This window comes from Pelmatolapia mariae, linkage group LG12 (genome assembly GCF_036321145.2).
Source record: "Pelmatolapia mariae isolate MD_Pm_ZW linkage group LG12, Pm_UMD_F_2, whole genome shotgun sequence".
Classification (NCBI taxonomy): Eukaryota; Metazoa; Chordata; class Actinopteri; order Cichliformes; family Cichlidae; genus Pelmatolapia; species Pelmatolapia mariae.
The window spans coordinates 18,985,400-19,001,825 of NC_086237.1; the positions used below are offsets into that span (position 1 = coordinate 18,985,400).

General features: G+C 40.2%; 1 protein-coding gene across 4 annotated transcripts in view; it reads left to right on the plus strand.

The window, feature by feature from the left end:
• adgrv1 (adhesion G protein-coupled receptor V1) overlaps positions 1–16,426 on the plus strand; it is a 112,230-nt gene that overhangs the window by 25,317 nt on the left and 70,487 nt on the right. For 2 of the 4 annotated variants that reach the window (XM_063488944.1, XM_063488947.1), the window contains exons 19-46: positions 902–1,028; positions 1,213–1,436; positions 1,615–2,343; positions 5,077–5,450; positions 6,170–6,340; positions 7,267–7,447; positions 7,675–7,868; positions 7,971–8,100; positions 8,385–8,465; positions 8,985–9,124; positions 9,214–9,579; positions 9,747–9,990; positions 10,097–10,312; positions 10,407–10,622; positions 10,727–10,971; positions 11,087–11,268; positions 11,370–11,868; positions 12,009–12,315; positions 12,482–12,691; positions 13,114–13,244; positions 13,373–13,472; positions 13,593–13,772; positions 13,938–14,101; positions 14,367–14,454; positions 14,696–14,719; positions 15,449–15,527; positions 15,608–15,746; positions 15,906–16,047. In XM_063488944.1, coding sequence (XP_063345014.1) covers positions 902–1,028; positions 1,213–1,436; positions 1,615–2,343; positions 5,077–5,450; positions 6,170–6,340; positions 7,267–7,447; positions 7,675–7,868; positions 7,971–8,100; positions 8,385–8,465; positions 8,985–9,124; positions 9,214–9,579; positions 9,747–9,990; positions 10,097–10,312; positions 10,407–10,622; positions 10,727–10,971; positions 11,087–11,268; positions 11,370–11,868; positions 12,009–12,315; positions 12,482–12,691; positions 13,114–13,244; positions 13,373–13,472; positions 13,593–13,772; positions 13,938–14,101; positions 14,367–14,454; positions 14,696–14,719; positions 15,449–15,527; positions 15,608–15,746; positions 15,906–16,047 — 5,883 coding nt within the window. The remainder of the gene's footprint in view (positions 1–901; positions 1,029–1,212; positions 1,437–1,614; positions 2,344–5,076; positions 5,451–6,169; positions 6,341–7,266; positions 7,448–7,674; positions 7,869–7,970; positions 8,101–8,384; positions 8,466–8,984; positions 9,125–9,213; positions 9,580–9,746; positions 9,991–10,096; positions 10,313–10,406; positions 10,623–10,726; positions 10,972–11,086; positions 11,269–11,369; positions 11,869–12,008; positions 12,316–12,481; positions 12,692–13,113; positions 13,245–13,372; positions 13,473–13,592; positions 13,773–13,937; positions 14,102–14,366; positions 14,455–14,695; positions 14,720–15,448; positions 15,528–15,607; positions 15,747–15,905; positions 16,048–16,426) is intronic. The other 2 variants (XM_063488945.1, XM_063488946.1) reach the window with 2 other exon arrangements.

A 16,426-nucleotide genomic window follows, 5' to 3' on the forward strand; every position in this document is an offset into this window, starting at 1 on the left:
GACTGATTCTATCTATAAGTTAAAATACAATTAACTCTGATATTTGCATTTCCACTCAAAGTCAGTTGTCCCTATCATTTTCTTTCAATGTGGCTCAAATGAATCAAGCAATTCATCTGAAATTAACATCTTCTGCTCTGTTTATTATTTCTGTCTGTATCCTGTACGTACTAAGAGATGCAGCAGAGGTATTTAGCAGTGTCTGTGATAAGACTAAAGGCTCTCATGGTCCTATATTGTTTTTCATGGATGGGAACGGTAGGCCAGTGGGACAAAACAGGAACTTGATAACCAAACTCCAGACGGTCTAAGAGACAAAGACAAACATTCCTTTGACGTCTTTCTGTTTACTGATTGACATGGAGTAGAATCAAGAAAGGGTTAGCCTCTTCTTTATATCGGAGGGCTGTGCTGGCATGGATTGTGCTAAAAGTCAATAATCCCAATGTTAGAAGTAAGCTAAACTCATACTGGCGTCTTCACACTCTTTACCTTGTCTGCTTAATCACAAACAGATTTGCATGCTTGTTTCAGGGTACTCGTTGTCCGGCAACTTGAAGTATGTGCTTGTGAGAGGATATTGCACTTCTGGTGCTGCTATAGCTGCACTTTTTCCAAATTTTTAAACTTTCAAATACAATAGTTCTGGTTTAGTTCTTGGTGATATTCACTTTAAGTCATCTGCAGAGAGAATCCTTTGTTTGGAATTTAGCTTATTCACAAATCACCCACCTTATCCTCCTAGGCTTGGTTACCATAGTAATAGTGCACTATGTTAATGAGACAGCCTCCTCCTATTGCGTGAAATTTAACATGGCAATAACAATATGGCCAGCACTCTATGTGTCTGCCTTTCCTTAATTATCTGATTTCAGCATCAATAATGTGCATGTGTCCACAGGTGATGCAGTTGTGTATGGAGCAGCCACAGCTAGTGTGGTGATTGAGGCCAATGATGATGCCAACGGGATTTTCTCCTTGGAACCTATAGAAAAACCAGTTGAAGAGGGAAAAAACAATAATTTTTAGTGAGTAACATTTGGTTAATATTACTTCACTTGAAATTTCTTATTTTTTTTTATTTGTATTTAATTTATGATTCTGTCAGAAGCAGTAGTTTATAATCTCCAAGTACTGTCAAAACGCTAGAGTTGATATTTTAGACAATTACCTATGTTCTGTTACTGAAATATTTTCTCTTTTTTCCCTCAGTGTACTACGTGCGAGGGGCCATTTTGGGAATGTTACAGTCTTCTGGCAGCTGTTTGCCAACGATTCTTTAACTCCTCTGGAAGAAAACCAGGACTTTACAAACACAAGTGGATCAGTCACCTTCACTACAGGGGAAAATACCAAGCCTATTGTTCTGGAAGCCATCTCTGATAAACTTCCAGAGTTCAATGAGTTCTACATCCTCAGGCTGGTAAATATCTCAGGTGAGTTTAAAAGAAAATCATAAAATAAAACTGATATAAGACACTTAAGACAGATATGAGAAGAAATTTCACAAAGCAGAGAGAAAATGAGATGAAATTACTTTTTCTTGAATCATCAGTAACTGCAGATTTAATTTTCGTTTGGAAAACGCTGACACTTGACCATTATTTCTCTAAGGCGGTTACCCCGGCGAGGGCGGACGACTGGCTAAGAGTGCTCTAAATGCCTCTGTTTTCATCCCGTTCAATGATGACCCATTTGGTGTCTTTGCCATTGCTGAGCACAACATGGACCAAGAAGTAGCTGAAGATGTACTCTCTGAAGATGATATGGCTGATGTGACTTCTTTCACCATCCTCCGTAAGCAGGGCACTTTTGGTGATGTAAGGGTGTCCTGGGAAATTGTTTCTGGTCACTTCCCACAGGGCCTTCCTCAGATGGATGATCTGCTCCTGGTAGCTTCCTTTCCAGATGAGGTTGAGCTCAGGCCTCATGCAAGGAGACACCACTCAGCCACGGACACTTGGTTTTTCTCCGGGCTTCCTGGAGCTTATGGTACCATCTCACCTGACGATGGGCCTGCGGCCATTAGCAACTTCACCTTTTCTGCTTGGCTTTTACCCAGACTAGATACTGACGGCTTCATAGCGTCCAAAGGAACAAATGGAAGCTTGTACTATGGAGTGAAGATCCACACCAATGAGTCTCATGTCACTGTGATGCTATATTATACAGTAATAGGTTCAAACAGTACCCAAGTGGCCCGGGCCTCTGCAGAAAAGTTTTCTGCAGATACATGGCTACATGTCATCATAACAGTTGATGATGGGATTATTGAATTCTTCTTGGATGGCAGACCTATTCCTGGGGGACTGAAAAGCATCAAAGGAGAGGGCATCCGTGACGGTAAGCTTCATTGTTCATTTCATTTATTTTCAATTATTTTGACACATTTCTTGCAAAGGTAAAATCACTCTTTATAAATAGCTCATACAATCACTATAGTTAAATTACAAAAAGCTCTAACTCACCGAAAAAATATTTGATTCATGTGTCAAAACGAAAGTCAGTGAATCAGTAAGAAGTAGTTTAGCATTGTACAACCAGGATACCCAACTGTATTGCCTATCATAGTTAATATTCTTCCGATGGTGATTTAAAGAATACAAGATTTGACATTGTGCTTTCTAAAGCAAACCAGCAGTTAGTATCTGCATTACTATATTACAGTAACAAACTAGCAAACAGTACTGGGACCACCTGTTGCTCCACATATTTTCATCATCCTCACCTCTAATGTTGTCTTGTGAGGTGTAACAGTGGAAGGAACTGCATGCATGTCATAACCATCCTCTGCATTCTTCTGCATCTTTTCATCCGTACTCCTCTCCTTTTCCATGCCTGTTGCTGCTAAGAGTAACGCTATTCATTTGGTAAAAAGATAATCTGTTTTTCTTTGCGTCAGTAACTTTTGATATTTACAAGTGTTGAAAAAGAAATCGAATTGAATCTTGAAGAGAAAGACTGTTTCCGATCTGGACAAGTAACAGACTGTTCAATTGTCATTTAAGAGTTGTAAAAAAGTTTTCGTTTTCAGTGTCAAAATGTTGTCCAAGGTCCAAACTATGTAGGAAACAGTTTTCAAATTGTTCAGAGTCTTAAGTTCTTACATAAAGATAAAAGGCATGTGCACCTTCACATGCTCTGCTGCTTCCTCATTGTTCAGGAGTACTGTACTGGGACTTCCCAATGCTTGAGTGACCACTTACCCTCAGCAGTGCTGCACATTGTTACTGCTGAAGGGAATCGGTTGGCATCTTCTTTTTTTCCTATTCTCTCTAATTAATGGGCACAATAGCCGGCATTTGACCAAAAGCTCCCATAGGGGAAATATTCTGACGCCTCTGTGGCTTACTCCAGTCACAGTGGATTTATCCATAATCATCAGTCATGTTGTGCCATTGTTTTCTTCTGGTAACTCAACCTATACATGGAGTGCTTTGTGTCAGGGCTTTGTACTTGGTCACTGTAGCAGATTTCCTGCATTTGTCTCATTTTGTGCAAGTTCACAAAGTGATAGGCGCATGAGGTGTAAGTGTATAAATGAGTAATGAGAAAGAGCTAGACCTAGGCATTTGTATACCTTAATCAAGATTCTGTTTCTGGTCCCTGGAGTAATGACCCTCATTATGTTACTGGTACACAACACCGCAAAGGAGGCTCAATAATTAGTGTGAAAATGATGCAATTAGTATTCAATTGCTTTGATCTCACCAAGTCTTAAGTTAAATATGTTTGTGTTAAATAACACACAATTGCACTGGAGTAAAAAAAAAAGTCTGTGGCTGTGACTGTGACTGGTAAATCAGACAAACAATATGACAGCATGGCAAACACTGTAAATGAGAGATTCTAGGAAATATTACTAGAAACTACAGTACTGTGTATTTTCCCCCTTCCTCGTGATTTTTGTTTTTGTATTTGTCACATTTACATGTATCATCAAACAAAATTTAAAATCAGACAAGGACAAACAAAGATAACCAGAGCAGCTTTTCAGTGATGATTTAATTGCTAAAGGGATTAAAGCTATCCTTCCTATTTGGCCAAATGTGAAATAGTAATTCTCTCTCCTCTTATTAAATTATGAATTAACTTCAAAGGCTGAGTTCAATTTCACTAGCCACATATCATGCTACAAGGTAAAAAAAAAAAAAAAAGCTGAGAAACAGAAAAGTCATCGATCTCTATAAGTCTCAAAAGGGTTACAAAGCCAGTTTTAAGAGAAAATTCGGAACAGTTTTGACCAAGAGGTCACAAAATAACCCTGAACAACATCTAAAGAACTGCAGGCCTCACTTGTCTCAGTTAAGGTAAGAGTTCATGATTCAACAATAAAAAATGGGCAAAAATGGCATCCATGTAAGAGTCCCAGGGCTTAACCACTGTTGACCAAAATGAAAGCAAATGCTCATCTCGCACTTTCCAAAAAAGCATCTTGGTGATCCAAGACTTCAGGGAAAATATTCTGTAGACTGGTGAGTCAAAAGTTGAACTTTTGTGAGGTTTGAGTCCTGTTACATATGTGTAAAACTATCACAGCATTTCATAAAAACTACAATTAGGTTATACAGCAGGACAATAATTTGGATAATGTGAAACACACTTGCAAGTCTGTCTTTGAATGGCTAAAAACAAAAAAGCCAAAAAAACAAAGCAAAAAGAAGGTTTTGTAGTGGCCTAGTAAAAGTCTCAACATAAACCCTCCAATGTGCCTGACCAAAAAGAATTCTGTAAAGAAGAATGGGACAATAATTGGTAATCCATCTTTTACAGGAATGTAAAAGATGCATTACTCAGCCTGGTTATCTTCGTCTAATATAAAAAATCTGTTCTGCTCCGAAACATGTAAATGAGACAAAGATGCAAAAAAAGAAAGAAATCAGGAAGGGAAGTAATTTCACAAAACCTGTTCAATGTATATGATCATGTGACATCATTATGACATCAAATTTAAATTTAAATTTAAATTACTGGTTTTTATGTATCAATTTTTTTTGCTTGTATATCTTAAACACTATGCATTAAATATTAGAAAATATTGTTCAGTGTTTTTTGGGTCATTTTTTTCTACCCCAGGACCTGCTTCAATGTTCATCGGGTCAGATCTTGAGGGTAAACAGCGTTACACTGGCCTTCTCCAGGATGTCCGCTTGTACCACACTAAGCTGAACCGCAGCCATATCCACGAGCTCCACACTCAGCCCCCTAAAGCAGACCTGCGTACCATCTCTGGTTACCTGCGATACCAGCAGGACGAGAGGCAGAAGTCATTTGTGGTGGAGGCGAGAGATGACACTGAGGAGGAAGGAGAGGAGGTATTCTACCTACAGTTGGTTGCAGTGCGCGGTGGAGCACGCCTCCCCCTCCCCAGACCCACTGCAATTTTGCGAGTCTTGAAGAGTGACAATGCCAATGGGCTTTTTGGATTCACTGGGTCCTGCATACCTGATGTAAGTGTCTGTTGTTATCGATAGTCAAGCTGCTTCATGAAAGTCTTTCAAGCAATTAAACAAGAAAGTAAATCAGATTACTAAATTAATTATGTGGTTTGCATGACCACAGTGTCATTAATATTGTGCTTAATGTCATCACTCACTTGTCTCTACACAGTAAACATATGCATAGAAGCAGATGTAATGTAAACCCATTTGATTGTCAGCCCCTGTCCTGCTGCATTTTTTATTAGTCTCCATGCTCGGCTGCAGAGAGAGCATGCTTTCTCTTAGTAGCTGGATTGGATGAGTGGGCTCTCGTCTTGGGTCATATCAGGTAGAGTGACAGCTGGTGAGGCAAGAGCAGGTCTGTCGGTGAGGGCATTCCTATAGTAGAGGATCAGGAGTTCCTTTGCTAGAAATGAGAGATCTTGTTCCCCATTTCAATCAATATAACAGGTGGCAGAGCTGCTGATGGCATTCCATCAGAACCAGTGCGTCTCCATTACTGTATCTCCTACCGCTAGAAAATTAAAGGCAAAGGAACATGTGGGCTATCAAATGATCGCACTCTAAATCACATTATTAGTATGCTGGAATTAGATTGGGCCATAATTAATAAGGCTAGCGCAACTGAATCTAACAAATTGTAATAAGTGATGAAGATGCATTTAGTTTTGATCAAGTCCTCCTTTGGTTCTGAATTCATTAATGTTTTTATTTCTTTGTCCCCAAAGACCACCGCAGAGGGCTCCACTATATCCTGTGTGATTGAGCGTATGCGGGGATTGCTGGACCATGTTTATGTCAACTACACTGTAACCCAACTGGACAGCGACACACCGGCCAATCAAGATTTTCTTAATGCAACTGGAGCTGTGCTTTTCACGCCTGGAGAGCCTTCTCAGGTTTGTGTGAGAGTTGGGGAAAGCCCCTGTGAATTTATGCAGGATGACAAAGACTGTAGTCACTCACTGCGTACAATCAAACGTTAAAGCAGCTACCCATTGCTGTCTTTCAGATTCACCCAATTGTAGTGTTTATTGATAACCAGCCCCGCCTAGTGGTTGGTTGGTTGGCTGCAGGTTTTTGGATAAAATAACAGGTGTTTGCTGAAACTGACCACTTGGAAGTGGCATAAATATAGATTATTTTCAAAAGTGTAATGCAATCTAAAAATACCATATCATACCACTTAATTCATAAAGCACTTTTAAAAACAATAACAGGGCTGACCAGTACCACCAGTGCTGTACAATAACACCAAACATAAAAGAAATGCAAAAGAGCTGTGGAAGTTAAATCATAAAGGCATACATAAAAAATAACTTAAAATCACAGTTAGCATCACAGACTGGGTCGAAGGCCAGGGCGTCTTGGAATAACTAAAAGAACTAAAAGCAGCAGTTCAGACAAAATGGGCCACAACCATTAAGAGACTTAAAAACAATTAAAAGGATTTTAAATTAATTTGTAAATGAACTGGAAGCTGGTGAAGCGAGCAATGGAGGTCTAGCTAATTCCAATAAAAAGTGCATTGCTTTAATTGAGATGACGTTATAAAATGATGTATTAATATTTGAAGGTTGCATTTGGAGAGAAGAGGGTTGATTTTTTAACAGCAGTCTCAACTGGAAACATGCAGGATTTTACCACTGTGTTCAAATGAGAGTCGAACTTTAGAGCAGAATCCATTTTCAAACCTGAATTTGTAATAATCAATTTCTCATATGGGGCTGGAGAGGAAAGGTGGACAAAGGTGGTGCTGCTGGTGCTACTGGGTCTAAACAACATGACTTTTGTCAAAATAAGCTTTTTTTCATCTTTCTGTTAGGTACTGAACCTGCTGGTGTTGGATGATAACCTCCCGGAGCTTGCAGAGTCCTTTCAGGTTGTGCTGGTGTCTGCAGAGTCCGGTGATGGGAAGCCAGGCTCGACCCCCACAAGTGGAGCAAGCATTGACCCCAATAACTCTGTTAACACCATCACTGTCACAGCTAGTGACCATCCCTATGGTATTTACTACCATTCCCCAAAAACAACACTATTTTTCTCTCAGTGTTGCTTAGTGCATAAGCACAAGTATGTTTATTTTGCTGCAAGTGGTTTATTAGGGAGCTAAAATATCAGTACAGTTTTCCCTCTTCTTGTCTCTGTCTTACTACTTTCATCATGCCTTTTGCCTCCTTCTTATTACATCCTCCTTATTGCTGTCACTAAACACATGAACATCCTTATGCAGGGCTGCTGCAGTTTCAGCCCAGTCCTCCAGGAGAGGGTTTGATCTCTCCAGCGTTGGAACCTGCTCACATCACTGTAAACGAAGAAGATGGAGAGATTAGTTTGCTGGTGGCCAGAGCTCAAGGCATTTTGGGTAGGATCATGGTGGGATATAGAACAACCCCCTTCACAGCATCCAGCCCTGAAGACTATGAGGTTGGTTTCACTGATGATGTATTGATGAACAAGCAAATAGGTGAAGGGAAAATATGTTTTGGCTGCTCACTGGTTTCCTATTTTTCCATATGCTCCCGGCAGGACTCAGAGGGCATGTTGGACTTTCTTCCAGGGGAAAGGTTAAAGTTCATAAATGTCACCATCATAGACAATCCTGTCCCTGAACTGGAAAAGATTTTTAGAGTGGAGCTCTACAATGCCGATGGAGGAGGTGGGAATTCTTAGCTGTATGATCAGCATGTTTTTTTTTCTCAGTTTTTATCTTAAGTAGCTCTTTATTGCACATCTTTCTTAGCTGTCTTTACCTTTTTTATTTAGAACTGAACTGACCCTGTATTCTGCACTGCTGTTTTTCTGTATTCTATGTGTGGTCACCTCCTGTGTGTTTCCCAATACCTTCACATGTGGCTACCAACCTACGCTCCTTCCCATTCGCCCTTCAATCTTTGCTCTTCTGGTGTGACACTTCCCTGATTCTCATGTTTGATCCATCAGTGGATCATTTTCTGCATAGTGAAGGGAGTGGTAGTGGGGAGAGTGACTATCAATTGCTCCTTCCATCCTATCGCCACCATGGTAAGTAGCCCCTCCTTTTCCCCTTCAAACTGCTTTTAGTCTCTGCTTCTTCTTCCCCACAATGGTCTGCGATGCATATACACACTCATACATTTGCAAGCGTGTGTGTGTGTGTGCATATACATGTTTGCTATAATGTGTGTGGTATTTACATTAAGCTGTGAGCCTCTGTGAGAAGGAGCTCAGGGAGATTTATGTGGGAAAAGCAAACACCCTTTCATGGAGCTAGAAAATTAAAGTAATTAATGTGAGCTGTTACATACCACTACCACATACTGTGAAGTAATCTCCACATAATGTATAAAGCTTGTATTTTAATCTGATGCTCTTCAGGATACTAGTAATATTAATATTACTTTATTAACTGGAGACTTGTATTATCATTGGTCTGTTTTAACTGCTTGATTGATACTTTTCTCTGGACATTGGGTACATTTCATTCGCTTTAGGATCAAACTCCTAAAATGCAACCAGAATGGATTAATTGTTAGTAAAATACATTTGATATTTTCTGTGCAGCCAGCTTGGGAGTTGCATCTCGCATTACAGTCACCATTGCTGCATCTGATGATGCCCATGGAGTGTTTCAGTTTAGTCCTGAGTCGCTGTCTGTTAATGGGACAGAGCCAGCGGATGGACATAGTTCTGTGCTTCTGAAGGTCAGTGTACAACACTATTGAAAAATTAGGACCTTCCCAGTGATTGTTTATTTATCTTATGTTCTTTGTTCTAATTTTTTCTTTCCCAGGTGGATAGGTCCTTTGGTGACCTTTCCAATGTAACTGTGTACTGGGAAGCTGATCCCAGTTCTGAGAGGGAGCTTCTAAGCAGGTTTGGAAACATCACCTTTGGTGTAGGCCAGACTTCACAGAACATCATCATCACTGTGGTCGAGGATGAGATGCCCGAGTTGGACAAGAGCTTCACTGTGTCCTTGGTTAAAGTGTCACATGGTCGTCTGGGTGTCAGGACATCTGCTAATCTGACTGTGCTCGCCAGCGATGATCCATATGGCGTTTTTGTATTCGCTAATGTATCAAAGTCGGTTCGACTTCCTGAAGCTGACTCAACTGTCTCCCTTGCCATCCAGCGACAGAGAGGCCTGATGGGTCAGGTGTGATCTGCAGAAGATTTAGAAACTTAATAGAAACCTTAGAAAATAAATCCAGTTAAGCTTCTGTTTTTTGACTTTTAAATATATAAATAGCTTGGATTGACAGATTTCAACTTGTGGTATCATGTATCAAATTATATATTGTTTTCCGTTTTTATTTCATCTAGGTGCGAGTCACATATGGGACACTAAATGAGAAAGACCCAGAACCCTACAGGACCCCTGGGGTTGGCCGAGCCACTGAGGGGCGGGATTTTATTCCTCTGCTCAATTCTGTTGTATTCTTGGCCAATCAGAGAGAAGCAAACATCACCCTCAGAGTTTTGGATGATGAAGATCCAGAAAGGGATGAGTCGGTGTTTGTGAAGTTAATCAGTGCTCATCTCATCAGAGGAGAACAGGAGAGGCTTGGTAAGATGAAGACATGGAAAAAATACTTAACATATGATATGATATGATATGATATGATATGATATGATATGATATGATATGATATGATATGATATGATTCTTTCAGTTTCCAATTCCCCTTCTCTGGGTGCCAGGAGTAATATTGTAGCTCAGGTGATTGTGGAGGCCAGTGATGATGCTTTTGGAATCCTCCAGCTGTCAGCATCTGCTGTCAGTGTGGCTGAACACTACGTTGGGCCCATAATCAACGTCACCCGTGTTGGGGGCATTTTTGCTGATGTATCTGTCAAGTTCAGAGCAGTGCCTTTGACCGCTAGAGTCAGTAAGTATGACTATAGAGGTGACTCTTTTTCTCTACAGTATATGTATGAGCAACAAGGCTTGTCATTGTGTTTTCAATATGTTCAACTTTGTAGGTGAAGACTACAGCGTAGCCTCAACTGATGTTGTCCTCCTAGAAGGGGAGTCCAGTAAATCAGTACCAATCTATGTTATTAATGATGTGATCCCTGAGTTGGAGGAGACGTTCCTCATTGAGCTCATCAACCAGACGACAGGAGGAGCTCTTCTGGGAGAGGTTACACGTGCCATCATCACCATACTGCCTTCTGATGACCCTTTTGGTGCCTTTGGTTAGTAGCCCATATACAGGATCATTTTTAACCTTTCTTTCTATTCACAGTTTGTCATTGTTTACCAACTTCTTCCCCCCTTTTTTTTTTTTAAATCTATCTAGTCTTCAAGGCTATTCCAGTTACAATAGAGGAGCCAGACACTAACTCTACTGTTGTCACATTACCTATTGTGCGTAATGCTGGCACTATTGGCACAGTGACAGTTAAATGGCAGGCCACTGTCAATGGTAAACTGGCAGTAGGGGACATTAGGCCCACATCAGGAGAGGTAACGTTTGCTCCTGGAGACACCATGAAGACACTCAGTGTGGAGATTCTAGCTGACGATGTACCTGAAATTACTGAGGTAAGGAGCTGTGGGTGGAAATGTCATTGTGAATTATGTCAAATGATACATTATTAGAAGTATTTTTATTACTTATTATTTGTTATCTTTGTCACTTTCTTTCTGTCTTTTCTAGACAATTAAGGTAGAAATAATTGATGCCAGTAATGGAGGAAACTTGGGAGCTGATACATCTGTTAATATAATAGTGCCTGCCAATGACAACCCGTATGGAACAGTGCACTTTGAACACTCTACGTACCGTGTCCAGGAGCCACTTGAGGGAGTTTATAGAGCCAATATCACTGTTCGCAGGAGGTATTTTTTTATTTTATGATTTCTGTGTCACTACATTCACATTGAACAACCTATTCCTCTCTGCTGTCGTTCTGTTGTCATCACCATTGTCTTTATTACAGGGGTGGTCACTTTGGTCGCTTGGAGATCATATACAGCACCTCTGAGATTGACATTGTTGGCATAGCTCAGGATAAAGGCCAGAATCTGTCGATGTACTACAATGTTCCAAAACCAGGCATTCCAGCTGCTGCACTCCTTAAGACATTTAACCTCACCGGTCAGAGAGACATCATGGCTGCATGTGCTGCTGCTTGTCTGAGAGAGCGTGCATGCCAGGCCTTCTCTCTGTCATCAAGTGGGACCCCATCTTCTTGCACTTGGGTGCCATCAGGGGCTGACCAATTGACCTCTCAGTCCCAAGTTATGACTTATGTAAAAAACATGACTGCAGCTCCTGTCTTGTTCAGTTCCCAGGCTGTGGCAGGAAGTGATTACACCCCTGTGACAGCTCAAAGAGCCTTCATGGATGATGGATCAGTGGTTGCAAACCTCACAGTCCTGATTTTGACTGATTCTTTCCCTGAAATGGATGAGAGCTTCTCCATTCAGATATTAAAGGTAAAAATCAATCATATGCTGTATGTTTATTCTACATTAATGATGGTTTAACTTCTTTGGAATAAATTCTGTATTTGCTGTCATTAGAGTTTTATGGGAAACTGTAAAAATTAAAACTCTTTATCATGTGTTGTTTGAAGGTCGAGCTGATAAATTTGACCGTACCACAGAAGAACTTGCCCTCAGTTGGTCAACCGGACAAAGCAGTAGTCACTATAGGGGTGAATGGAGATGCATTTGGGGTATTTTTGATCTACAGCCTCAGTCCCAACACCACTAATCAGGGGCTCTATCTCGAAGTTCGAGAGGAGCCTATGGTTGTGCCTCTGGTTATAGAGAGGAGAGGAGGGAATCTGGGCACAGTCACTGTAGAATGGAGCTTTGTTGGAGGAGAGGCTTCACCAGATGCCGACTTCACGGGGACTGGAGGAACTCTGGTCTTTGATGGTATGTGCATTACTCAACAATGAGTAATAGTTTTAGGACAGCTTTCTATTAAATGGGTATCCAGTGGTCCAGTGTCAGGTCCTGATCAGACCTAATAATCTGGTGGATTAGAAGAACATCTGACACTTAGGCTATGTGGCTTGTCTTTTTTCCTGTCTGTCTGCAGGTTCTTTAAAGAAGATGGTAGAGATTGTAATCAGAGATGATGCTGTACCCGAGGACAATGAGAGCCTAATGATTGGACTTGTAAATACGGCTGGAGGAAGTCGAATCCTGCCCAGCTCTGACACTGTAACCATTGTGATACTGGCCAATGACAACGTGGCTGGGATAGTAGGATTCCATTCAGGCTCCCGCTCTGTCATCGCCAGAGAAGGTGGGTGTCTTGCAAATGTGCTTAGGGTCTGTGTACCATGTCCGCCCCATATTATTATTTATATTTATTTAGGAATCAGAGAGTACACAGCATGCTGCCGGTTTTCTGTTTATATATTGACTTTGTTAGAAACATGATCAACTGAGATTTCCATACAACTAAAACAAGTATAATAATATTCAATTCAGAAGTCCATAAATCTAACCGTGTTCAAAACCTGTACTTGAACTCTGATCATTTTCATCTACATACATCTATAAGATAAATGCATGTTTCAGACTGATTTGAAATTTAAAGTTTCTCATTTGTGGCTTGCATCGAATTTGCTAAACATTGGAAATAAGGGCATATCATTAAAAAAAAGGTTACACTCAGGTTACACTTGATTGCAAACGTTAGAGACATTATGTTTTACCTTACAGGCGAAAAGCTGTCCCTCTTAGTGTTGAGAACAGCTCCAGGTCTGGGTAATGTTACTGTGGATTGGACTATACAAGGGCCGCTTGTACACCGAACCTTCACCCAAACTTCAGGATCCCTGTTCTTTACCAAGGTAAATAGTTTTATGGCAGAATCATAGTCAACCATGTTTATTTCACAGTTAAAGCACAAATCTGTAATTACCATCTGTAATTTGGCACCTCGAGGAGTAATTGTATGTTCTGTGCATGTCTTTTATAGGGAGAATTGAATGATACCATAGTCCTTCAGCTTCTTGATGATGCCACACCAGAGAACAAAGATGAATACAGAGTTTCATTGTCCAACATACAAACCTTTGGTAACAAACTCAACTTAGTATCTATTTGATTGATAATTGTGTGGCGTATCTTTGTGTGCAAACCATAAATACCAAAAATAACTCTTCCCTGCAGACTTAATCAAAATGACTTCTACACAGGTGTTGTGGTGACGGGCCATGCTGCCCTTGATGCTCAAGGCAGTGAGGCAGTGATTACTGTGGACACCAGCGATAAGCCCTATGGCCTGCTGACTATTGCGCCAACATCCCTTAGAGTGACCACAGAGGAACAAGAAAAGATTATAAAGATCTACATCAACAGAGAGTTTGGAGCCTCTGGTCAGTGGTTCAACTATGAATTTTAAAAAAAGGAGAAAATAAAGCATTATTTCATGGCTTCCATTTTAACAAATTTACAAATTAATTCCTGCATACCTCTTAAAGTTTTGTATCCACTTTTATCCTTTACTTTATTACAGATAAACCTTATTTTTGTGTGTACAGGGGCAGTGAATATCACCTATGAGGTTATAAGAGGTTCTGTGCAAAACCTATCCCAGGTAGAAGGGGCTCTAGCTGAGCCGGGACAAGACTTCATCTCTGGTACCGGTTACGTAATTCTTCAGGAGGGACAGACTTCTGTTGCCATCCCTGTTACCATACTGGAGGTAAAAACTGTGACTGCCTTCCATAATGCGATATTTCTATTCATCAAACTTGACAGCATTGTTTTGCAACTCACCACCGTGAAATCTTCCCACTGTGCCTCAGTAATTATATACCCTTTGAACTTTCTTCTCATTGTTGTTAGGTGTATGTGCATAATATTTGCAATGCTGAACTGGCTCGACAAGATGATAAAATAAGATCTAATTCCCTTTTTTGGAGCAGATTAGTTTTGATTTGTAAGTTCACATTTTTTTGTTTTATTAGGATGACATTCCAGAGTTGCAGGAATTCTTCCTGGTCAACATAACATCAGCAGTGCTCATCACGACTCTCGCAACTGTTCCCCAGCTAGGTATGGAAAACTGTGAGAGTGCTCCAGTCACTGCTGAGTTTTAGTTATGTTAACTTATCCTTAACTTTGACCATAAAATACAATGTTATAACTTCTTTGTCAAATTACATTAAAAAAAGTTTTGCTATTTTCTTTCTTTTAGATTTTACCGCTCTTGTCCAAAATATCATTTGCGTAATTTCACAAAATCGCTTTCCCTCTTTTCTTTTCCATAATTTCTCTTGCTCTGTCTGATGAGTAGAGGTTGTGTATTGCACATTGTCAGGTAAAAATAAAATGCTCACAATGCCCAAAATCTAATAGTAACTGATGCACAATAATAGTGTATGGTACATTGAATCTCAACATTATAGTTATTTTTAAAATGCACCATGAAAGAGCTTGGTAGTTATTGCTACTGCTTCTGCATAATCCAAACCTCAGGCCAATTTATGAATGAGTAAGTTTAGAAAGTGATGACTTGACAGAATACTACAGGCAGAATAGCACTTGGAGGTTCTCAGAATACTATCAGCCTTCTGCCTGGAGACGCACTGTAAACACACGGCAGCTCTTTTGGCAGCAATCATTATGTGGGTTGGATGGTGAGATTGATGCTTTCCATGATTGAGGAAGCCTGGGGATTTGGAGGGAGCCGAGTAGCCCTGTGTGGTGAGGAAAGAGAAAGCCAAACTAAACCCGTAGCTGGCCTCCCAGTGTCTTGGCCACAGAGTCAATGGGAAACGACTCTTCAAGAGGTCATAAATCAGTCCACCCCAAAGACTTAGCTCATCAGACTCACAAGGCACTTACAAGAGGTGCTTCTTAGCTATAATCCTTCTCTTAAATGTAGCATGACAGAAGATAGATCTTCTACTGCTTTCTCAATACACTCCTTTGCTCTTGGTGCTTGCGCTGTAGTTACAGCCCAAAGAAATCACTGCTATTTACCACGGTAAACATGACAACCTTAAGGTCGTCATTCATTCCGTCTATGATGTGGTGTCTTTCCCAGACACACAGGGTTTGGTGGCAGAAGTCAGCATTGCTGCTAATGATGGAATCAGAGGAGTCATTGAATGGACAAACACTGTGTAAGACAAGCATCCAGAAATAACTCAGATGTTACACTGATTTGTAGATGCTCTAATAAAAAATGTGTTTTGGTTTTCAGGTTTGAAGTGAATGAAACAATAGGGTCTCTGACTCTAGTTGTCTACAGGAATAAGGGAACACATGGAAATGTTTCTCTTTCCTTCGTCGCTCAGAACCTGGAAGCTCAAAAGGAGCTGGACTACAATACGAGTGAAACGGTAAGTACAGCATCAGCGACCTGGAGAAATATTTGAGTATTAACGAGGACATAATTGAATGAAACTGGAATATCTTTAATTGCCTTTCATCTAAAAGTGATTCTCAGTTCTGACCACGATGAACAAGTTTCTAAACTAAGGTGCCCTCTCTCCACCAAGGTGATCCATTTTGCTGATGGTGAAAGGTATAAGTTTGTAGAAGTGCAGATTACTGATGATGCTATTCCAGAGGGTGCTGAGAGATTCCAGCTCATCCTGTCCAAGCCTTCTCCCGGGCTGCAGTTGGGCACCAATACCACGGGTATGTAAAATAAAATGCTGTGATTTTTTTTTTTTAACTCAGCAACCTAAGGCAGCTTATAGGCCATATTCAATTAAAAAAATTAAAAAAAAAAAAAAAAAAGTCAAGACTTTCAGTTTAAAATTTGATATAAAAGTGTAAACCATGACGATAGCTAATACTTGTTACTGATTTGGTGGCAGGATTTACAGAAATTGTACAATTTTAAAAATGTGTATCAGGCCATCTCAAGTCAGTGAATAGTTTTATATTGAAAATGGTGACTATACCAACATAAAGTTATCTTCAAGCATTTAATATTGCAGTTAACTGATAAGTATTTGTTAAAGTCACTACAAATAAGCTTCAAATAAGCTTATTAAGCTTAAAGTTATTTACA